General features: G+C 35.7%; 1 protein-coding gene across 1 annotated transcript in view; it reads left to right on the forward strand.

The window, feature by feature from the left end:
- The first annotated feature begins 1,753 nt into the window (after nucleotides 1-1,753).
- Nucleotides 1,754-25,219, forward strand: part of EME1B (essential meiotic endonuclease 1B) — a 67,814-nt gene continuing 44,348 nt past the window's right edge. The window contains exons 1-6 of the mRNA XM_089795500.1: nucleotides 1,754-2,237; nucleotides 2,397-3,190; nucleotides 3,432-3,626; nucleotides 3,732-3,885; nucleotides 3,976-4,085; nucleotides 16,594-16,769. Coding sequence (XP_089651626.1) covers nucleotides 2,099-2,237; nucleotides 2,397-3,190; nucleotides 3,432-3,626; nucleotides 3,732-3,885; nucleotides 3,976-4,085; nucleotides 16,594-16,769 — 1,568 coding nt within the window. The 5' untranslated portion in view covers nucleotides 1,754-2,098. The remainder of the gene's footprint in view (nucleotides 2,238-2,396; nucleotides 3,191-3,431; nucleotides 3,627-3,731; nucleotides 3,886-3,975; nucleotides 4,086-16,593; nucleotides 16,770-25,219) is intronic.

Raw genomic sequence — 25,219 nt, forward strand, 5'->3', positions numbered from 1 at the left:
CCTTCTATCTTAAAATTCAGACTTCATTCTACAAAATTAACAGCATGACCATTGAAAAAATATTCAAACACAGAAATGAACTCTTTCTTAATGGATTCATCCATACATCACAAATAAAAGATTCTTTTCGAAAAGTGAGAAATACTTACCTGCTCTTCACAATTGTCTTCTAACCAATTTGAAAGGAGAGCTAGATCTTTCTTCGGGCCATTCCATATCGCAAAGACTCCAACTTTTTGACAGTCATACCATAAATCTTCAATTGCCTCATTGGAGATGCGGATGGGATTATCCTCAATTTTTGGGGAAGCCTAAAAATCTTGAGAACCACTAGGGTTTGGTGAAACTACAGAAACCTCAGCCACAAACCGTCAGTGTGGGGGAATATATGAGTGCCTATATGCTTCAACAGGGGATTCATTAGGTCTAGCCCTATTGAAATGCGAAGGAATGTACTATAGATGGGGGGGGGGGGGGGTTGGCATCTATTGGGCTGGGTATACTTAATTAGGTTAAAGACCCTAAATTGATTGTCCAAACTATCAATGGTGAAGATTGGCTAAGGTAACATATTATTTATTATACCTAAGACATTGAGAAAGGATTCACCTTGAACAATCTTTGGTGGTACTAACCTTTCATTAGATGCTTTTGGCTGGAGAATTGCCATATGTCGATTATGTTGATTTTGTCTTTCAGACTCCTCTAACTTCTCCAAAATAGAGAAACTATTCTTTATCTAGATTACGTAATCCAAATTCCTCTGTTGCTTGGCCGAAGGCAGTGATTTAATACAATTCTTCGGATTAATCCATGGATTTCGGCCTACGCCCTACAATGACCTAGGGTTTTTGTTTATTTGGACGAAAGCCTGCTCTTCTTTTTTCACATTAACACCGAAATTCACCATTTTTTTACGTCATAACTTTTTCATTTCATTAATAATTTAAAAAAATATAATAAAATAAAATAATTATGTGTGGCATCTAAGAATATCAAGTTAATTTTTTTGATTAAATGAAATATTTAATATCAATTTAAATGTGAAACAAATCAATCCTCCTTAAAAATTTGTCCTTTAAAATATTTTCTTGTAAGTTTAAAAAAAGTGAATGTAATAGGCCAATTAAATGGATGACCAATCACAAATTAAGAAAATACAGTAAAAAAAATATTAATATAATAAAACTATGACAAACCATAGATTAAGAGTAATTTATACTATTATATAACATATATTTATTAATGTAAAACCATGTGATTTTTTTTTTTTTTTTTGTCTCAATTGTCTTATTTAAAAAATTATTACATTAGATTTGAAACTGCGATACTAAACAATTTAATACAAAGTAAACTAATAGTTATTTAAATAATTAAATTTCAAAAAAAGGTCATATCAAGGTGTATCTATTTGGCCATAAAGACGCTGCCATTTGATTGTGTGGGTTCATAAATATTTAATATCAATTTAAATGTGAAACAAATCGATCCTCCTTAAAAATTTGTCCTATAAAATATTTTCTTGTAAGTTTAAAAAAAGTGAATGTAATAGGCCAATTAAACGGATGACCAATCACAAATTTTTTTTTTTTTTTTCAGTTGTCTTATTTAAAAAATTATTACATTAGATTTGAAACTGCGATACTACACAATTTAATACAAAGTAAACTAATAGTTATTTAAATAATTAAATTTCACGAATAAAAAACAAAAAAATTACTATATAAATAGGCGAATGAACTACCGAATGAACAAGTTATTTTATTTCAACACTACACGCATCAATTCAAAATACAGTGCCCAAAAAAAAGGTCATATCAAGTGTATCTAAAGACGCTGCTATTTGATTGCGTGGGTTCAGCCATCATACAGATTTCCAAATAGTCCCCTATGGTCTGTTTTTGGCATTGTTATCTTCCTCTGCTCTTTTCGATTGCCTGACAGGTGCTACGTGGTGCTCCCTCTCTTCTAAATACAAAATTTCGAACCCAAGCAATTATCAGTTATCCGTCAAAATCCAAGGTTCTTGAAATCGAAAACCCTCTTGAGGGTTTTTGGTGTGATTTGGAGCGGTTTTCTTTTGAGCATGTAAATAGCAATGACGGACCGGTTTCTGTTGCAAGGTGGAGCTGATGTGATTTACTTGGACTTGGACGATGACTCAAATGGGCGTCTTAGTGGTGCATCTAAAGAAGAGAAAGCTAAATTTGATGCCTTGCATTGTACTGGAATTGCAGGTAAAAACAACTTATAAATGGTCCACTACAAAATTTCTGATGTCTGAATTTTTATTTTATGTTTGTTTCCTTGTCAGTTAAAATGAATGCTGCTTTTCCATGTGTCCCAGACAAAGAAAGTCGAGTTCATTCCTTTGTTTGTATTGTTTATGTTCTAAGGTGGAGCCGATGTGATTTGCTTGGATTCGGACAATGAGTCCGATGGGTGCTTTAGTGGGGCAACCAAAGAGGAGAGACCAAACAATGATGCTCATGAGCCTGGTTCATTAGGAAAATTAAAAGATATAGGCCCCTCCAGTGAAGACGCTGTTTGTTTTTTAAATAAGAGGTTGAATTCCGAAGAAGAGGATGGTGCCCTAAGTTCTGGAGAAAAGGTTCAGGAAGAAGTAGCAGAGACACTTGAAATGGAATTCGTTGATAGCGCCCTTAAGAATAATGCATTCGAATTTGTTTCTGAAGTTTCTTCGCATTTCACAGAGGAGATTGACTTATATAAAGTGGAAGTTATAAGTAAAGGCACAGAGAGTACTGGTTCAGAATTTTTTTACCATAATAAGGATGAAAAAGAGTCATCAGCAGAGTCGTTAGAAATAAATTCAGAGGTAAGAGAATTAGGAAATGCTTCTGTAGCAGCTTTCAACGTGACTATGGAAAACAATGACTTTTATATGACAGATGTTGGTGGCAATATAGGAGATATGGACCCAATTGAGAGTTGTAAAAAGGGGTTTGAGTCAAGTAGTGGCATGATGAATAATGTGTGCATTATCCACGATAGCTCTGAAGAAGAATCATTATCAGATTCACTTGATAGCCCAACGTATATGAAAAATGAGCGCTTAAACTGTACTACAAGTAATGCAGAAACAGGCAATGACAATGCATTGCTGCGTAATGGCATAAGAGGGGCTGTAGAACAACATATGCATATAACGAGCAGGAAGCCGGCAGAGGTAAACACAAGAGTTATGTGATTCTCCTCCTATTTCTGCTTTAGATATTTTGCCTTCTTTTATTACAAGTGTATATGAACTTCCAGTTCTATTCTTTCCTGCGCATCAAACTATTACTTTACTGTAGTTTGATGGTAGCAGTTTTTACCATGGATGGCCTATAAACAAGTTTAAGACAATCAGCAAACATTGAATAATCGTAGAGTTTATACATTCTTGACTAAATTATTTAGGCTGGCAGGAAGATATGTATCAAGATAAGACGGATCTGGCTCCAACAGTGAGTGATAACCAAAGGCAGGGTAAAAAAAGTGGAATCACTAGAAATGAAAGGGAAGAAGAGAGGAAACAGAAACAAGAAGAGATTGCTAGACACAGGCGAGAAAAGGAAGAGGAGAAACAGCGACAGAAGGAAGAAAAGAGACTGAAAAAGGAGGTAAGTTCTTTTATATGATTTATTGTCTCTCAATTTCAAAGTACAATTGGCTTATCAACTCATGTATACTGTGTTGTTTGACTTTATTGACTTCTTTCTGCTTAGGAAGAGAAGATGCAGAAAGCATCTGCCAAGGCAGAAGCTGTAGCGATGCGTAAACAGTGCAAGGAGAGGGAGAAATGGGAGAAAGGAAAATTTGCATTGAAATCTATATCAGCTGAGATTGATACCAAAGTAATTGAGAAGGGGTTAATTGCAGGCATGTGTAGCTTTTTTGTAGATGGCTCTTTCAAGCAGGTTAAACTTTATTCTCATTCTTGTAATTGCTTGATCACTAAATTTCCTGCAGGACATCTCCTGAGTAGGTTAGCAGAGAAGGGAATTTGTTTTCACGTAGTTTCTAATCAAGTTCAAAGCTCAATAATGTGGAAGATGAACATGCCAGATGCAGATCCAGAGGTATATTCTGAGCTGCATGATCAAAAATTTATTTGTGAGTCAGCTTATATGTTCGATTCTGGGCATCGCTGTTGTGTCTTATAAAGTTAGGATCTTTATTAACGATTATATATTTTTAGTAATCCATATTTGAAAACCTTACAATGTCAAAGCACTGCTAATCCTAAAATAGGTAAAAGAATCTAGCAAAATTGGTTAATATAACCTCTACTTATTTAATCATTGCGTTTATAAGGTTGTGATGGGTGAATAACCATAAAATATTTATGGATTGAATATATTGAGTATTGGCAAAGACATTAGATTTGTTGTTGGAGACAATCATTTTTTTTGATGAATAGGCCTTCTCCATTAATTTATAATATTAAAATACGTATTCACAAAAAGGTCAAGGGGTACAAGATCACCCCGCGAGAATCACACTTGTGTATGCTGGAAGTATATAACATCAATTATTCGAAAAAAACCCCATAGGCAATGCTTAGAGAAAGCCACCTCAGGAGCCAAAGCAGTGATGGTCGAGGGGGGGATCCTGGTGATCATCTTTACCCGCTCTTCAATATCCTTCTCTTTATCTTCTCGTTCCTCTCTCTTGGGAGGAAGAATTGCCAAAGCTAGGCTAGGAAAACCCTTGGAAGAGATAGAATCTCCTCTAGCATTAGGCCGATTAGAAGCAACAAGAGTATAGTGAGTAGTATCAGTTAGGGACCGCCTCATGGTAGAGTTGTGACGCCGCAGAAAAGACGAGTGTCACCTACATCCATTGCCACCACTGTCAAAAGAGTGACAAGAAAGATGGGACTGGGGGTTTTGGGACTGACAGGCAGAAGAGTTGCGACCATGGCGACATCCATGAGACGGAGTGCGGTTGGCAAAAAAAACTGGCTGGACTCTAAGAACCATACAAGGGGCATTACCCCAATGCTACAGTAACTCTTGCAGGTGAGCCACTTTTAAGGACACTTTATCGGCCTGAACTTGAACCCACATCAACACATTATTACATATGCAAGCTTTAGTATATATAGAGACATCTATATCAGGAAAGTTGCAAGTAAAGAAAACTTCTTATCCTTCCAAAGAGAATAGAATCTCTGTCTTGAAAGTATGCCAAATTTGAGAGAACTTGAAGCAGATTTTGGGTGAGTCACCCAACAAAGCGATATGCCAAGAAAATGGATCAAGTTGAAATGGTCTAAAAAACCCATGAATCTAGCTTCAATATTGTTGACCTTGTCGACAAAAATAGAAATATGGAGAAAAGTTTTTGGTTGCCCGCAAAAAGGGCATTTGGGATTAGGAACCCCCAAATGTTCGAGTTTGAAACCCAAAGGCAGCCCTTGAAAAAGTACACACTAGACAAAGTGCACAATCTTGGGTTTTGTGGTGGCGGACTCGATAGCAAGAAACCTAATTCTCTAGGTTTTTTGAGAAGACTACAAGTGCCAATGGTGGTTGAGAGTTTTGATTGTAGGAAAATGTGGCACCAACTAGTGATAACTCATTTTGGGTTGGTAACTAGAAAGAGGAGTCCAAGGATACCACTTCCAATCCTTCCACCAAGGTTTGACGAATTGGATACCAAGCTTGTGAAGCAAATGTGCAGGCAACGCTTAAACAAGCAAATCAAAAGTTTGTTGATTTGGACGAGCAAGGCAAAAATGGACTTGGAGCTCACCCTATGTGAAGACCCATACTGGTTCTAGGAAAAGATCTTTGGGAGTCTAAACGCCTTGTTTGTGAAAACATAGAGCCCCCTGGATCTTAGCAAGCAAAACACCTTGCATAGAAAAAATAGAGATTACTAGAGATTGTGCTGGTTCATAGAAAGCCCATCTCGAAACCCATCTTTGACCCATCAAAGCCAAAGCTTGATAGCTTCCCAAGATTTCAAAATACTTTTGGCAACGAAAGTGCATTGGATTTGAATTGGGTCCTTCATAACAAGTAGGGTTTGAAATACCAATCCCCTCCTAGGCTAGCTTATTGATAGAGAACCCTGAAGAGATGTTGTGCCAGAGAAGAACTTTTTAGGTCTCATTCCTAGTTAACGCATAGATAATACATGTGGCACATAAGGCAAGTCCTTGTTTTTGAGTTGAAAGGTGGCCCAAATCCGCATAATTTGTAGGGAGACAACAATATTCCCAAGCAACTTTGTGGAACTCATGATGATCAGTTCTAGAGGTCCAAAGAAAATCTATGAAGAGTTTTTCAGGTTTCATGTATGAGGCCTTGGAAGGAGCTTAACATGAAGAATAGTACACATAGGTAGCGGCCAAAACTTTTGAGCAAATCTTGAAGTCTTGTTCTTTCAACAGGTTATTTAGTGCAGGTGGAGCGACATGGTCAGCTACAATAAGACCGATGTTCCATTTTTGGGCCCCCTTAGAATAGTAGGGCTGTGGCATACATGGCATGAAAAGTAGATTGATTTTTCCAACTAAAGAAAGAGGCTTAGTAATCCACTAGTCCAATTTCTTCTCTATCTTAGCAAGGACCACATTTTAGAGGTCTTCGAGAGAAGCTTGAAAGGCAAAGGGAATGCCTAAGAAGCGAAAGATTTCACCATGTTTTATCCATTTCCAACTATATTAGGGAATCTAAAGTGGAGTAGGAAGAAAGGACTGCTTGTAACATAAAGTCTTGTGCCATTGAATAACAAAACTAGAAGAAATACATAAAGTAGCCAAACATTGAAGAGCAACTTTGACATTATCCTCATCCTCAATAGGAGCGAGAAAAGAGTCATTTGCGAAGTGCCCATTGACAAGTTGAGTAGGTGACTCAAGTAGGGAAATGCCTTTGACAAGGTGAGAAGAGATTGCAATAGCCAGCAAGTAATCGAAACCTTTTGTAGCAAGGAAATATAAGGCGGGGGCGACAAAAGAACCCTGGGGATAGATCTAAAAAGGCTAAAAGCCTCAAATTGTTAGCCATCAATGGTGATGCAAGTAGAAGCATCCCCAAAGGGTATTTGCACAACTTAGATGAATCTGGGTTCAAAGCCAAGAGCTTGAAGCATAGCCAAAATGAAAGACCACTAAATACAATCATAGGCTTTAGCAAAGTCTATCTTTTAAAAAGATTGTAGCGTGTTTGGACTTTTGAGCCCATTTCATACTTCCCAGACAACAATGATGTTGTCAAGAATAAATCAAGATTTAATAAAACCAATTTGTTCAGGCCTGACCACAAAAGGAAGGATATGGCAGATCTTAAGGGCTAAAGCTTTGGCAGTGATCTTGTAGGAAACATTAAGCAAGGTAATAGGCCTCCATTTGCAAAAGTCTTTAGGATCTCCTACTTTGGGAATGAATTTAATGTTGACTTTGTTAATAGTTTTCCCCAGTGACATGAGAATGGAAGGCTTCCCAGTAGATCTTATGAAGGTTAGGGCCAACAAGGTCGTAGAGGGCCTTGTAGAACTCATAAGGAAAGCCATTGCATGTAGGGAGGGGCCTTATCATCCGCTATGGGAAAGACAACTTCCTTAATATCATTAGAGGTGAGCATTTGATCATAGAAACTATTTTGCTCATATGAGAGCTGATTAGGTACAATGACACTGCAATCCTTCAAAGCTTGGTCCTTGATCGGTGAACTTCCTTGCGCTATTGACACCTCATAATGTGTAGTGCCTCCGATGTTGGTATTTTGTTATATGATTATTTTGACCTGAGAGACACTTTGGTTTTATTTGCATATTGAGATGCTTCAATGACTATACGTTATTTTGATTACCAATATCATAGCTGCTAGATGTTAGATGATGTTGCTATTCAGTTTGATCATATCTGCATGATGATGCTAGTGATGTGGCATGATGCTTTATGATCATACTTGGTTTATTTTGTATGCAAACTTGGACTATGGTTTATATGTTGTCAGATGGATATTTTTTGGATTCATTTTTAGTGTGCTTTTATGTTCTAGGTATTTGTCTTTTAGCTTCAGTAGATATGTGCTCAAATGATTAAGAATTATTAATTAAATGATTTAATTTAAATGCTTGATCATATGGTTATTATGCTGTTATGTTGTATTGTACCATTGCTATGTATTGTTGCCCATTGGTGCTAGTACAAATTGAGAACGAAGCTGTAGTCGCTTGCGGGATCTACATGGTTTCCCGTTCTCCTTTATGTGACTGTCTATATGGGTGTCGGCTATTTAAATATTGAGCAGCCACACTTGATGTTTGCTGTTTACTGAATAATTACTAGGTACATTAATTTTGATTACAAGATCTGAGCGTGTACCTATATTCCTGGCAGTGACATCAAGAGATAGTGACCTTGACCATTAATGTTGAGCCAATGTCATCCTTGTATGGGTGACATATATGTATGATTGTTATTTTTAACCCTCTAGTAATTGGTAAATATGGATCCATAATGCATTATGTGATTAGGCTTGTGAGCATGTCTGTGCATTTAGGGTTTTTTTGTTGTCATGGAAAATGTCAATTAAAATGTTGATTCAATTGATTTGGAAATTTTTTATAATTTGATTTAATTTATTTTAATTTTTGGCTAATTTGCCATGGTTGAACTCCAAATACTTGGAATTAGCTTATTTGATTTGGGAAAGGGGCCAATTAGTCTATTAAGTGATTTAGTAGTTAAAACTTAGTTTTATTACTCACTTTGTATTTTGTAATTTGGAGAATTGAAGAAATTCTTGTTTTGTTCGTTGTTGGAGATTGGCTTGTCGTATCGTTGTGAGGATAGGCTTGCTAGACTTGTAGCGGGTTTCTCCTTCTCTGTCGAGGTTTCCATCACATTCAAAATCCTCATTATTTTATAAATTTATTGTTGCATTTCTTGGTTTTCAGCATTTGGTGAGAGATAGGAGTCTTACGTTTCTTTTGGTTTGCTCAATTTCTTTGTGTTTTGTTAATTGCTAAACGATCGGGGGTTGAGAACTAGTGTTCCCCTCTGTTTTCATGTATTTCCATAGCCCGGTTGGTCGAGTGAGTTATTATATGTTTTTTGGTTTTCAAAATGAAGTTTTGGTAATGTTATGTTGTTGGATTTTGCATGAATGCCCAAAATGGGATTTTTATTGACTTTTTGGAGTTTGAATATATTCTAGAAGCGGGTTTTTGATTTCATCGAATTTTGAGATGTTTAGTTTTTGGGCATTTTTCTTGTGCCTCATTTTGTTTGCTACTCATATTTATGTTGAGATTTTGTGGCATATGTTTGTATAATGGAAATGGATTGTCCTCCATGTTTCTATTCATCCTATGCCCATATTTATGTTGAGATTTTGTGGCATATGTTTGGATAGTGGAAATGGATTGTCCTCTATGTTTCTATTCATCTTATGGTTTTACTTTGTGGCTTTTGGATTTGTTGGTGAATCCATACTCTTGACAAGATACTCGATTGAGTGAATTTTAATACTTGCTTCTTTTGCTTGCATTCTCAAATCCAACCCTTTCATTGATTTTATCATGATTTCACGTGGAGTTGGTTGTGCCCATCTACAAGCACGTGCACATGTCTATGGTAAGATCTTGTGAGACTCAATCTCTTGGATTTAGGCTAGTTGAGTGTTTGTTCATTTGAATGTTGGGTTGGGAATTTGCATTGCCTTATGTCACTCGTCGTATAATGAGAAGGGTATGTAGGGTAGCAAGTTGGAGTTGCCTCTCACATGTGCCCAACTTGGAAATGGTCATCAAGGTAATGTGAGGAGGTTCTAAAAAGTGATTACCAAATTCAAACACACGGGATAATAAAATCTAATGTAAGATAAGAGAACTGCCTTATCGGTAGCTGAGCATCCTTGTAACAACCACTTTTCTCGGGTCTTAACTAACAACTAACATATCGAAGAAATACAATTATTACTTCATATTCATAGGAAGACAGCTATATCAATTATGTTCATGTGAATGAGATTAACGGTTACAATCACTTAAATAGGAATCTCATAACTAACAATTGAAAATACCATGAATGAATTTACCAAAGAATTTAAAATCTACATATCGTAGAGTTTCAGACCGAATACTATTTAGGGATGCTTCTGCAGAACCCAGGTTAGTCCATAAAATACCTCTTAAGGAACAAATAGCTACAGTACTTTATCGTAATGACAAATACCAATATATCATCTAGGGCATCAAATACCACTGTATCATTTAGGGCATCATATATCACTGTATCATTTAGGGCATCAATACCACTGTATCATTCTTTTCCTTTCTATTGCTAACTATGGCAATAACATTCAGTTAGAAGGTGCGCTCATATTAATTATTCAAATAAATGAAGACAGAAATAACAATCCATTAGATAAACCCATCTCTTGCATACAATTATATTTCTTGTTCAGATTGGAAGACCAACTGATCTAACTAGTTACCAATTATTTTGACTAGAAAAGTTGCTTTCAATGAAGGAAAATAACTAAAACGATGATATAAATCAATCCATCTTATCTTCTTACTTGAATAAACCTCATAAAAAAAGTAAATTACTTGTTACCAATAAATGTTTGAATGCTTAACTTGTCTTTATCTGATGCATGTCCTGACATCTTGTGGAAAGGGGAAACATTGTTAGGGGCTTAACCTCCCAACCATGGACCTTAAACTTATCCCCACACTTTCTCTAACTAGAAAGGCCTCCCTACCCGAATAGACATGGAACACCTTGCCAACCACTCAGCATCCTGGTACTTAATCACACCACTCGACTTGATAGCAGAGAATGAATTGGACATGCACGAGCTATTAAATGATTCTTTAAAAGCAATAAATTTGTTGAATCAATTATGATTTTGTTTTACTTGTTCTTGCAGAACTTTCGCTCATCTCTTCACCCTCTTTCTTGGCCATCCGGTGGGGTGAGTCCTAGGTGTCAAATCTTAGAGTAATCCAACTCTCTTGCTGAACCTCATTTGGTGTAAAGAATAATATATTTTCAGAACTGTCATAATACAGTTTTTATGACCTGAGAACTTCTCTTTAAAGAATTCAAGGAAATAGTTTGATTCTGGAATCTGATTGTAACAGAGACGTCTGTGCATAACATATACAATTGATCTCGATTTAACATGGAAAGAAAGGACTCATTGAATGTTTATTCGATTTTGCAATTCAACAATGAATCATGGAATTTATTGACACATATCTTATTGCTGTAAATTCAATTGCAAATATTTATATAACAAAATACGACTTGGAATGGCTGACCACATAACCTGATCAGTGGGACGTGAGTTTGGCTTAACTATATGCAGTTGACTCCTCTTGACATGAGTAATCTAAAGTGCAGAGCTCAGAGTAAACAGTAACTACCATTTGTCCTCAATCATTCGCAGCAAATAATGATAAAAGAAAACATAAGAGAGAGAGGTATAAAATGCAGGACACCGGTTATTGGTTCTCCCGACCTGTATAAAATGCAAGACACTGGTTATTGGTTCTCCTGACCTGTATATAAAAGGAGGCATTCGAAAATAATAAAAACTTCCATGAAGCCGTGACTCTTGAGCAGTTATAAAAAGAAGAAGAATTGTCTTCTTGAGTCACCGATAAAAATGCCAAGTGCACATTCTCGCCTCTTATAAGGAAGTAAATAAATATGGAAGAGAACTCGAAGGTTACTTATTCAAAGGATAAATTATATATATATTTGCACATATATATTATTGTGATGGCATCATATTTAATATTTATCCAAGGTTGGACCTACTAAGGTGTGCATATCTAAATACGTGTATCACCTAGAAGATTATTTATCTCCATATCTTCTCATGGTGTACACATATTTAGATATACGTATTTTAATAGATATAAACTTGTATAAATTAATACTATGGTATCACCTTATTTTTATATCTATGTGCACATGTGTGTATATATATGCGTGTGCGTGTGTGTGTATTATATTGAAGTGATGAGAATGTCAATCATAAACCATTAAAGGTATGTACTTTGATTAAGTTAAAATGTTAAAATGTTTTAAAGATTATCCAATAGCTCATGCGTGTCCAATGATTGTATCCCGTTTTACAAGTTGCTAGGTCCTCAACCATGGTGATTCAAGATTCATACCCATTTGCCCAGTGACGGTGATGCCCTTATGCCCAATTCTTTTCTGACAATGCTTCCACCCCTTTGGCGTGCTCCCTACAAGGAAATTCTCCATAGTTAAATCATATTACCATAACAAGTTATTATTCATAAATGATCGTAACGGCTAATTGCCTTTTCAGTTCCCATGAATTCATGATAAATAACCAACTATCTGCAATAGCTTTAAAATATCATCATAACGGTTAACTAGCATGTCATCTTCATATGAAATTATAACGATTAACCATCTTACCATTTCACATGATTATAACAAATTTCAACTGTCAACTGACTTCACGTGAAACCTCAACGGCTATATGAACATTTTAAACTGGGTAAAAAATTGGGATGTAACAGTCTTGAGGGAGCCGGTATGAGGGTGGTGTGTCAATGTGGCCGTTGGTCTCCTATGCGAGCTAGTACGAGGACAGTATCAAGGAAATAATATCATAAGTTATACTATATATATATAGATAGATAGATAGATAGATATGTTCTTTATGATTGTATTCACAAACTTGTGTTTTCTTTTCTTAATAGATTTGTGTATATTTGCTGATTTCTATACTGTGAGTATATTCTAATTTGTTTTCAATATAAAACAATCTTATTAAATTAGGATCGTTGCAGATATAATTGTACTGATGTGTTTTTATGTATGTTCCAAAAGTAGTGATCCTTTTCATGTTAAGTAAGGTGGAGAGGCATGTCCCATGTAGGGTCATGACGTTACGTGGCTTAAGCTTTATATAATTGGTGTTTAATAAACCTGATTGTTCTTGGAATATATTCAGCTAGTTTTATTTAATATATTGATCATATTTATTATTATTGTCTTGATAATATTCATTAGATATTATTAATAAAAAGAAAATGAATGTGTGTGTGTGTGTGTGTGTGTATAAATGCTTAGTATTATATGTGTGTGTGTACACACACACACACACACACACACACACACACACACACAGCATTATCTAATGGTTACTATCAAGAACAATGATGATTTAGTAATCATGATAGCTCATTAACATAGATTACGATCAAATAAATCCGACTGAAGCTATAACATTAACATACACAATATGAGGCCTCTCAAGGGAGTTAAGTTACCATACCCACATACGACTTGGGCTAATACGAGCCAAGCAATTACACTCCACTAGAATCCCTGTATAGTTATCCTATATTGTGTTTTGACTAGTGGCCTGATGTACTGCATTGCATTCATGACCATGTTGTTCTTGTATCATGTTATGTTTGGTGTGTGTGTAAGCCTTGGATACTTTTGTCTTATGTTTCTGTGGATGGGTCATTATCTCCATGAGCACGACGAGGTGGGCCTATGGGTTCTACGTGGTTGGGAGGCATTGCTACCTATACCATTGTTGGGGATTGGAGAACAGGAACAACTATCTTTCGGATGTAGGATTGTGTGGACTTATCCCTCCTCTTTTCCTCTTGGCTTTACAAGTACAAGGAAATACATGTGTACTTGTACTCCATGATGCTATTTCTCTGGTAGATTGATTATAATTTGTAATTGAATTGATAGTTGACCTAGATGCTTTACTTTATGTATTGTTTTGTAATCAAGTGAATGATACCTCGATACTCATGTATTTGGTACTCCCCAGTGTGGAGTTATCTTTCCTTTCATGTCATACGTTGGTGTCAGCATGCCTTCTCTTTGGTTGTTCAAAGCATCTTATTTGTTGCATGTTTTGGTAACTGTGATTACATGTTTTAGGCTTTGTTTGATTCCTTTGTGTGGTAATTTTTTTGGTCCTATGATAGCTTTAGGTTCACCATGTTGTAGAGCTCATTGAAAGCTTTCTGACGCTTTTTGAACGGAGTTGAAGTCCGGATGTGAGTTATGACTTCCAGAGCAAAAGCCATTTTATGTTGTTAAATGCAAATCCAATAGATGAAATGCATGCATCTGGTGTTTTGTTGCACCCAGTAGTAGTCATCATACGGTGAATTGCTGAATGCATTTCATTACACCCACTAGTAGCATTTCATTGTACTACTTAGTAGTGAATTACCTTACCAGTTTTATGCATTTTATCGTATGATAATGGATTTCATCAAACTGATGAAGGAGTTTTATCGTATGTTACTAATTGAAGATTACTGTACTTTGGGCAGTGAGTACTTGTAGACTTTTTCGGAGTTTGTGATTTGGTTTTTTGGATACTCAGTTGGGAGCTGTACCTCCCCAATCTGGAACAGATCGACTATGGACCACTTTTGAGATAGTTAGAAATGTTTGTCTTGTTATCTTTACATTTTAAGCTGGAAATGAAGTTGTATGACTAATCATCTAGGAACTTGTACTTGGGCACTAAAATGAACATCATATCAAATGCAATCATGGTTAACGGAATGAACCTTGTCTGTTAACCACCTAGATTTTGAGAGTAATGGTAGACTTGGGAATCTTTGGATAGTTGGTTAAGTCTTCTGCTTTCAATTGTTGTGTATGATGTACATATGTTTATAAGCTTTATATAACATAAAAATAAAATATGTTAATGTTTAATCCTTGTTTTCAAGGATTCTCAGGCAGAGCATTACACGATGTCAGACAAAAGCTTGAAAAATGTCAGGAAGCTTGGTAAGCACAAGCTGTCCTTTCTTAATCTGCTTAATTCCTACAAAGGTTTGACAAGCCCAAAGAGCTAAGAATAATTCTTTAGGGGCCCTGTCACCAACCTTAAGTCAGTGAAGCTGAGCTTTAATCTGAGTACCTCTGGCAGAATAGGTGTCAACAACTTGTTTCTGATGTTGTAACTTGGGATAACTTGTTTTGTTTTAGAAACTTTTTTTGCAATCTCTATTTAAGAAGCCTTCGTCTCCTTGTAATTATTGAATATCGATCAATTAGCATTTCATGGTACCGGAGTGTACTAAGTTTTTTGACAATTTTTTTGAATTGATTTTTTATTGAAAAAATTGTGGGTTTCTTTCCTACAAAGTTTGAAGTGTGTTTTGCTGAATATTTGAGCTGAATCATGGATGGTGGATTTTCGTTTGGGTTTTCTGATATTTTTCCGCAAAAGTCATGATAGGTTTTCTATTTTTTTCCACAAACAATCCTGGTGGGTTTTCTTATTTTTTTTCTATAAAAAATCATAGTAAGTTTTTTTTTGATCAAAAATCATTGAAGGATTTTGCACGATTTTCCAAAAAATCATGGTCACCAGTTTTACCTTTTTTACACTAAACAAAGGGTTTGTCGATATTTTTGCAATATCGTGGGTGATCTTGGCATCACATCAAGGATTTGACAAATTTTCCCACAAAAAATCGTTGTTGCTGGCTGTTATTTTAGGTCACATGTAGAGTAAAAGGGGCGAATGGGGTTCATCTGTAATTCTTTTTGATAATTTTCTAAACAATTGTGGCTGTTTTTCTGAAGTAGTGGAGGGTTTGACAAATGTTTCTATTAATTGTGGTTTCTGTCTGTGCCTCTTTCTATAGGGAGGGAAACCTTTGTTATCCAAAATAGCTTCATAGGATTGTGGTTATCTTGGTCATATCCAGAACTTCTGCAGCATCAGGGAGGGTCTCAATAGCAGGCTCATGCTGCACATTGTTCATGGCCAAATGACCTATAGATTATGTTAAGTCTTCTGTAGTGTAGTTACTAATTTGACCATTAAGGGAGAGTGTTAAAATAATTATGTAATGTTTTATAATGGTCATTCAATTAGGATGTTTGCGTTTCATAGTTCTTTCTTATTTAGATTATTTCTTTTCAGTATTTTGTCAATGTTTTAGAAACTTTTCTGCTAATCTCTATTTAAGAAGCTTTTGTCTCCTTTGTAATTATTGAATATCAATCGATTATCATTTCATGTTTATCAATTATTATGCATTCCCATTCATGATCTCTTTGGCTTATAAGTACATTGAGCTTGTTTAACTTTTCAAGTAATGAAAGCTTAAACATAACTGAAGATGAATTCAAACAACCTTAAGGTACTTAATTGTGTGTAAATGTTTCAGCTCAACAAATTATAGAAGTTGATTTATTATTGGTAAAGAAAAGAGGCCAAAAAAATATAATTATTTTGTTGTTTTTCCCCTAGATGTTTCATAATTTTTTCAATGTTAAATGTTCTGTGATGACTAGAAATTCTTAATTTTTATTCTTTTCCCATCTGGAAGCAATTTTATTATGAGCACTTTTATAGATCTGGTGTAATTATATTAAGTCTTCTTTTTCGATCTGGATGCATGTATCTCTAAGACAACAATCACAACTCATCTTGCCAATTCTTTCTCAGCATACTTAGATATTTTCTTCTGATCTTTGCCTTGAGTGATTCCAGGGCAATGTTGTATAGAAGAGCAATGTGCGAGTTTTTTTGAACTGATGAATGTGTCGTGCTTTCCTTTTTGCAGTCACATTTCAAGGATTGCGACATACCATATATTCTCGTTATATTGGAGGCGGAAGAATTTTGCAATATGGCTTCTGAAGGCACCCTTTTTGATCATGTGTGTAGCATTCAAAGGCTTTACCCGGGATACAGTATTTGCTACCTTACAAACAAGCTAATGTCATATATTACAAAAAGGTCAGCTTTGTTGAATTTAAAGATCTATCTAATTTTAGCATGCGAGTCGCAAGTGCGTATTTAAATGTTGTCAAGTACAGCTTTGTTTCAGACACTGCCAAGATTATTGGACAAATTAAAATTAATAGCATGTTGTCCAACTTCTTCTATAGAAAGCAAGAGAGATGACGTGTTTGGTCCACATAGGTTCTAGGGAGCTATGCTAAATGGTCTAGTAATAGAATGTGGAGGATTTGTTTTACACGAAGAGAACATATCCACTTGCTAAGCCTGATGTCTGATGGGTACTTTGAGCTAAATAACTATTAAACATCTCATGTTAACCTAGTGAAGTCAACTTTCAAACAATATCAACAATCGTGATCAGATTCACTTTGAGTTAAAGAGCATGCACAGGCAAACATATCTGGAGTTTTTTGTTATGAATAGCAAGACTTCATCAATAGCATTGTAGATACATGAGGGCAAACATATCAAGAGTTTTTAATTATGACTAGCAAGACTTCATCAATAGCATCTTGGATACATGACGGCAAACATATTATAGAATTTTTTGTTATGACTAAGCAAGACTTCATCAGTAACATGTAGATACAATGAGGACATAGAAAAAATTGTTGTATATAGATGTTTAAAAGTTGGTAATTGGCTAATGGAGATCAAATTATTTAGCTCTTAGATTAGAAGCATAGCAATCATCAGTGGTGTAAGTTTGTCTATGACATCAATCCAGAGAACATTGACTCGAATAAATTGTAGCAACCTGTTTTAAAGTAGGCTGTGAAATCTCATATAATGGGAGAGAAATGAGTTGTTTCACACACATCTGGCCTCATAATCCTTAGTAGAGCTGCTGTGTTTATTATTTGTTTGCCATGCATTACTTTGGAAATGCAATTGATTTTTACTGGACTTTCTATGAGAAATGTTATCTGTGGACCATGTGCAAGGGGCAATATCTAATATACCCAAGTTTTCCGGTTATAAATGCAATGGCTTATAAAATTCACACTTTTATTGTCGTTTTTGGTCCACAACATGATTGTGATTTATCCATACCCAGTTATTTCTGAAGTGCACCAGAGTTGTACATCCACTCTCAATATCATAACCCCATGACAAAAGCTTTTTTATTTTTACTAGCTTAAACATTCTACCTTGAAGGTTAGCTTAGTTGTAAGTAGAGTAATCTTAGTATCCTAGGTTCTTGCCATATTCAGCTTGTTATTCTAGAACCTTAGTTAGTGGTCATTCAGACTTTATTTTGAGTTTTCTTAATTTGGTCTATTTCTAGATACTGTCTTTCTTCAGACAGTTTGCATTTTGATTTACGCTATTATTAGTGTTTGTAAAACTCAAGTGTGCGTTGTTAAAACAATATCTCAAATCTGTTTTTTAAAGTTTCAGTTATAAATAGAGTACATGCTAAAGAGGATCTCTACAACTGGAAATTTTACTGACTACTCAAGATAATGCTGCACCAATTGAAAATCTGTTGTATTTGACAAATACAGTTACCCCAACATGCTGAAAGAACCATACAATATTCTAAATTATTTGTATAAGAATTCAAGAAGGCATTTTATTTAGCAAAAACAAAAAAAATTATTTAGGAACTTTCAGATACAAACATAGCACACGGTTTTCTGGATGGCCATTGCCACTGTAACATACAACATAAGAAGGATCCACCATCGGATGCTGCAAAAACTTTAAACAATAATCATGGAAAAGCCAAAGCTTCTCTTGCTTCTAACCCCAAAAGGCTAAAATCACCTTTTTAAAAATATCATGAGTAAACTTGAGAAGCTGCTTGGATTTGTCATGATCCAAATCACCCCAATCATCAGTGTTCCCACTAGGATTCCCTTCAGAAACCCATTGGTCCAACTGTTTTCAACCTTATTCTATTTTCTAGGAGCATGCATAAAAGAGGTTGACTCAAAATTTGTGGGCAAACATTGAATGTGCTTGGCAACCAAAGCCAATTTGTAGAAAGCATTTTGGAAATTTGTGTTTTTCAGCAAAGAAACAATAATTATAGTCCTTTTTCACATAAATTTTTTCTCCATGCCTTTGAAGAATATTGTTCTAGGCCATAAGTATCACTTAGGCTTATATTTTTGTTATTGGATTCTGAGCCCATAAAAGTATAAAAAGGAAAGTGAACCGAGTCCTCACACTCTTAACCGTCATCACTAATTTCAGCAATACCTAGGTTGCCTTTAGAAGAGCATGCATAATAGGTCCTTTTTAAAACCTCCACAATAAGTTATAAATGACTAATGTACTCCTCATATTGCCACAAAGAAAATGGTTAGAGGTCACTGAATCCTCTATTCTTGATACTATTCCAAGTGAGACATTTTTCAGACATAGACGCCATAGAGATATATTTGGACCATCCATATATTACAATATTAGATAGTTTAAATTTTCTCTCTTCCATCTTTTTCTAATGGTCACTCTTTTTGTAATGTTTCCATAAACTCCTATTTGTTATGAAATTTTCTTTTTCACTCTCCAAGAATGTTTCTATTTCCTCTCTCTTGTTTGTATAAATAGATCATTCACGATCTTTTTTTAGCAACGCATTCATTATTTTACCATAATATGGTATCAGAGCAAATTCCTCGCCTCTTTGAAATTTTTAAATTTCTTTCTTGAAATTATTAGTTCAAAATTTTCGAAATATTTGTCCTAGTGTGTTCAAAATTTGCATCTTTTTTTTTTTCCTCCAAACCCGACTAGGGATTCAGTGTCCAATTTTTTTTGCAATTTTCTTTGTGCTGCATGGTTTAAAATTTGTCCTTTATGCAAGAACTCCACATTTTTTTCAAGTTTTTAAATTCGAGTACTGCTTTTTTGAAAACCCTCGATTCCTGTGCCAGCTTTACAATTAGACTCACTTTTTTCTGGGTGCATTGTTTTTCGTGCCTCGATTTTCAATCCAACAGATTTAAAATCTAATTTCAGATTCTTTGTGGGTTTTTCAAGCTCTCATCTTGGTGTCTCTTCAAATTTTCTAGGTCTTTTGTCAATTTGTCTCGAAGTTCATGCCATCTCAAAATTTTCACGCTTTTTCATTGAAAATCGTGCAATGGCATCTCTCACTAGTCTCATGCAGGAAAGTAGTCAAGTCAACGTTTTAACGAAAAGAACTACAACACCTGGAAGTAGAGAATGATGACGATCTTCAAGTACCGTCACCTTGAGGTGCTTGCTCTGGGTATTGAAACTTGTCCTACCACAGTTGATGCTACTCAAGAGAAGTTTGATGAGCGTAATCATCAAGAGGTTATGCTTATTAAGCTTTCAGTTATTGATGATCAGCTGCCTCAAGTGTCGTTTGGCAAGACAATTGCAGAGATCTGGACAACATTGAAGGATCTCCACGAGACATCAGATAAAAGCAGAGCCTTCTTTTTGAAGAATCAACTATTCTCAATTATTATTGATGAGCACATGGCCTTACAGGAACATCTTCTAAAGATCAAGGACATCAGAGATCAGCTTGAGGCCATTGGCCATACAATGGAGGAAGAGGACATGGTGGTCATTACTTTGAAAAGCATACCACTATTCTATTAACACTTTATTGAGACACTCAACATTACTACAACTAATGTTGACTTGAAGTTCTCAGATCTGTGCACCAAACTTCTGCAATAGGATCGTTGGAAACAACAGTTTAGTAGCAGTGCTCCTTCATCCTCCTTTGAACAAGCGTTTTCAACCCAATCCTTTCATAAGGATAAAGGCTCATCTCAGTCATCTAATCGGTCTCATAATAGCTCCAAGAAGAAGCAAATTCGGTGCAACTATTGCCACAAATTTGGTCATGTGATCCAAGAATGCAGGACTCACATTGCTTCTGACCAGCAGAAGTAGGGAGGGTCTTAGCCACAGGCCAACATTGCAGAACATGCAAACCTCTTTGATCAACTTGAGGCTGCCTTTTACGCTTTTTGAGGACATGCAAATTTCTGTTTTTTGAAGATAGATTGACCATTAAGGGAGGGTATTGTTGTGAGGTTCTCACACCATCGCCTTAAAACTTTGGGGACCCCCTTTTTTTAATTGCCTTGGCAAATTTTTTGAGTTGTCCAAAAAATTTTGATTTGATTTTTTGAATCTTTGACACCTTTAGGGCAGTGGGGAGAAGGTTAGATTTATTTTCATCCAGTTTTTTAACTTGATTTTCCAGAGCCACCAATTTCATCCTTAGGCCAGACAAAATTCAATAGGCAACATTTGGCAGGATAAAATTGTAATTTTCATCTTAGACGATTTGTTTGAAAATTTGGATATAATTGTAAAAACTTGAGTAATTTTCAAAAAATGAAAATTTTGTTATATTTGGTCTTCTGGAAAATCTTAATTATTTTTGGTGAAAAGGATTAATTTTGTGATGATGAAATCAAATTGCAATCGATTTTTAGGCTCTACGAGAAATGATTTATTTGTGTTAAAATGCTAAAATTGCTTAGCTAAATCTATTGGGATTTAAATTGCAAAATTTGGCTTTAAATGGATTAAAATTGCCTTGAAAACTTTTTAATCTTTAATGAAATTAGTAATTTAATATTGAAAAATGGCTTTTGGCTAGCCAAAATTCAATTTTAATGATGTATTTATTACTAAATCTTCATTAAGTAGAAGTATTTAACATCTCTAAGGAATTATTTATTTTCTTTTTTGCAATTTTGGTTCAATTGGCAATTTAAAAGGTTAATTTTCATCATGGCAAAGTCAATTTTGGTTAAGCATTAATTGTTGGGCCAGATTTGGAATTAATTATTTGTTTTTCTTTCTCCCAGGATCCAAGTCGGCCAGCTAGGGAGGGTTTGTGGAGTTGGCTATAAGAGGAAACTCCTTCCCCTTCTTTCCTCACTTCTCATCTTCTCCTTCTTGCTTTTGGGCGATTTTGATTTTGAGGGCAGATTTCTCCATTTTTTGGGCGAATTTTCTTCTTGGAGCAGCTCTTTGGTGTTGGGCGATTTTCCTTGCAAGGCAGTTTTTTCTCCATTTTTGGCGATTTTGGTCTTGAGGGCAGATTTTCCTTCCATTGGCGATTTTTTTCTTAAGGGCAGATTTGGCCCTTGTCTTGGGCGATTTTTGGTTGAAAGGTAGATTTTTCACGGTGTTGGCAATTTTTTTTTTGCAAATTTTGATTTTTGCAAGGAGCTGCGATTTTTGCCCTAGGTTGGGCAATTTTATTTTGAGGTGAATTACATGGTAAAATTTTGATTTGAAAGGGATTTGAAGTTCTTAAGGTCTGATCCTAAATTTCGAAAAGTCACTGTCCGGCGATTGGTTAAGGTGAATTTTAATCATTTAGAGTTGAAAGGGGTCCTTAAGCTGACATCTTTCTTTCGTTCTAGTGTAAGGATTGCTTCCCTTGGTTCTGCTAGCCTTCTGGTCCACCACTCTACCATCCTATAATAGGGTGACGAGTTGGAGGATGTTAGTGCAAGTAAGAATCCCAAGCGGACAAACACTAAGAAAGACAAAGAGGATATGATGCCCAAAACACCTTTCTTCTCGAAAATGAAGCGAATAACCGACGCCTATATTGGTACAGTAGACATGATACGGATGAAGGACAGACTAAAGGAAGGACAATCCCCCTTGGCAAAGAGGATACAGAGGGTGGTGGTACATTGCAGCCCAAGCATCGACACTTCCATATCAACCATGATGAGCGACATTGGAGCAACTCTTGATTTTGAGGATATCAGAGAAGAGGATATCAATGAGATAGATTTTGGATCGAGGTTGGATGGGTGAGGAAAGGTTGCTATCAAGAAAAAGCATTTGGGCACCCTTTCCTCTCTTAATGCTTTTATGGGATTTGCGAAAGAATATGAGAAGGATCATGAAAAGATAGTACAAGCAGCAAGCAGCATGGTGAAGTCAGTGGAACTCAGGGCGAAACACACACCTTGTCCTCCTATGGAAGAAGTTAACGAAAGGCTAGCTAAGTTCATTGTCTTCGCTAAGAAAATGAAAGAAAAGGGAAGATTTATATTAGAAGATCATTTGATGTAAGCCCAAGTGGCAATTTCTCTTTCTTTTAGAATAGGACAAGTGTCTATTTTTGATTGGCCACCATTTTGATGCCTTCTCATTGGTTGCCACTTGTAGACTTCTTTCATTTGTCTATTGACGAGGTAGCGGCTTCTCATTGGTTGATGGGGTGGCAACCCTAATTAGGGTTTTGAGGATCCAATCTAGATTGTTGATCTTGTTTTGATCTCCACCGTCTATTGTATTTTTGGCCCCTATATAAGGCCATTTGCTCTCATTTGTAAAGTGTTGGAGAAATTGTTGCTAAGATAATACCAAAATCACTCTCTTTTTCATTGTTGTGACTCGCATGGTGATTAAGAACATTGGGTGTTATTGCATGTAGTTAGATTTCTTTTCAAGTTGTTAAAGCTGGTTGCATTTCAAGTTGTTTAAGCAAGAGTAAAGTAGATGGGTAGCTGTATGGTAGCATTAGTAGATGTTTGATAGGGATCAATACTAGACCACTAGCATCCTAGCGGCTAGTTGGGAAGCCTTGTGTGGTAAACTAGTTCATTTTCCTTTGAATCATTGCATCTGTGGAGGTGGGGCCGTTGGTTAGCCTTCATTAGATTCGATCCCCGTCCATTTGCTAACCTTCCATTCATAAGAGTAGGAGTAGAATAGTGAGTAGCTGGGTAGTCGAAGTTTAGAGAAGGAAGTTAGAGAAGTAAGTCAAGTATCAGAACACATCCATTCACCTCCACCACCATCGCTTTTCCACCAACATCATCATTGGCAGACACATCCTACATCATCAACTCCATCAACATTATTTGCCACTCGCATATTTCACAAACCCATCATCATGATCATCTCACCAAAGCCCAAGTCATCCTCAAATGAATAGCGTAAGGCCGTCTACATGATTACCAGCAAATCACATCGATAAAACTAAGCGAGTATCCAAGGAACATTGGAGTTATTCTCATATCCCATGAGCAATAACTTTTCAAGAGAGGAATTGTATGTTTGATACTCCGCATCGAATATCCAATTGCTAATATGTTATGTAAGTGATACAAAACTCGCATCAACAGGTATGACGATATTAGATAGTTTCTATTTTCTCTCTCTTTCGTCTTTTTCTAATGGTCACTCTTTTTGTAATGTTTCGATAAACTCCTTCTGTTCATTATGGAAGCTTTCTTTTTCACTCTACAAGAATGTTTCTATTTCCTCTCTTGTTCGCTTTTGAAACATTCTCTTGTATCTCGTATATATATATATATATATATATATATATATATATATATGTACATGTATATCATTCATGATCTTTGTTTAATAACACATTCATTATTTTACCATAATACCAAACCTATTCCGGATTTCTCTTCCCCACAAAAACTCTACATTCACTCTTCTCTACATATCCAAAGTTTGATACTTGAGGGAAACTATATAAACTCCCTTTGAGTCATGACCCCAAGCAAGGCCATTGTAGTCCTCCAAAAAACTATAGAATCTTTTGACCAAAATTGAAGTCAAAGTATCTCAGTCTTCCAAACAGCACCCACCCCTCGTTGGCCAGCTTCAAGCTTCTCTCCACCTATGGACTATTGATTGCCTTCAAGGATTGTGGACCTCGCTTTCAAAAAAATGCACATAGTGGTTGAAGTTGTTGAAAGCACAAGAAGATAGGAGGATGCTTGTCCCATTAATTGTCCGAAGAAAAGTAATTATCACCCTTGTTAGCTATCTATGAGGCCCATTCTTTATAGGAAAGGCACACTTTTTGATGTTGTTCCAAAACATGAAATCTTTCCTAGTCAAAACCATTCTTGGGATATTCTTTCTAGCACTTGCCCAAGATATTTGAATTTCAGAATTTTCACCCAAGGCTAGCCTAAAGTTTTGCAGCAAAGACTTCTTTAATATTGCAAAATAAATTGCATTTTGCTCGACTCCATTGTTGACTTTCCAAGTTTCTTGATCATTAGAACTTCCGAGAAAGAGCATCAAAACCATTTAGAAGATACTTAAGGGCTGCTAAAATTAAAAGTCTACATATAGGAAAGGATTGCGAATTAATTTTCAATAGAGTCAACTGACCAGCAAAGGATAAACATTGAAATCAAATGATTAACTCTCGATTGAAATGTGTGTCCAAGGTCTTCATTCATTGTTCTCTTCTAAGACTTTTGGTAGAAAGAGGAATTCCTAGATAATACACAAAAGAAGCTCCAAGTTGAAAATGAAAGATGTTTGCAATTTTGTGATAAATAGGCTTGGACATGATAAAGAAAAATAAACTACCTTTGTCGCTATGTCAAGGTATCTTCAATTTATAGTCAGTGTCTTCATTAGAATAAGAGTCTTTGGGCATTAGAATAAGACAGCCTCTGGATCTGGGCATTAGAGTAAACCAGACTCTAGAT

Source organism: Cupressus sempervirens, chromosome 8 (assembly GCF_028749045.1).
Source record: "Cupressus sempervirens isolate cs-2001-9-10 chromosome 8, ASM2874904v1, whole genome shotgun sequence".
Classification (NCBI taxonomy): Eukaryota; Viridiplantae; Streptophyta; class Pinopsida; order Cupressales; family Cupressaceae; genus Cupressus; species Cupressus sempervirens.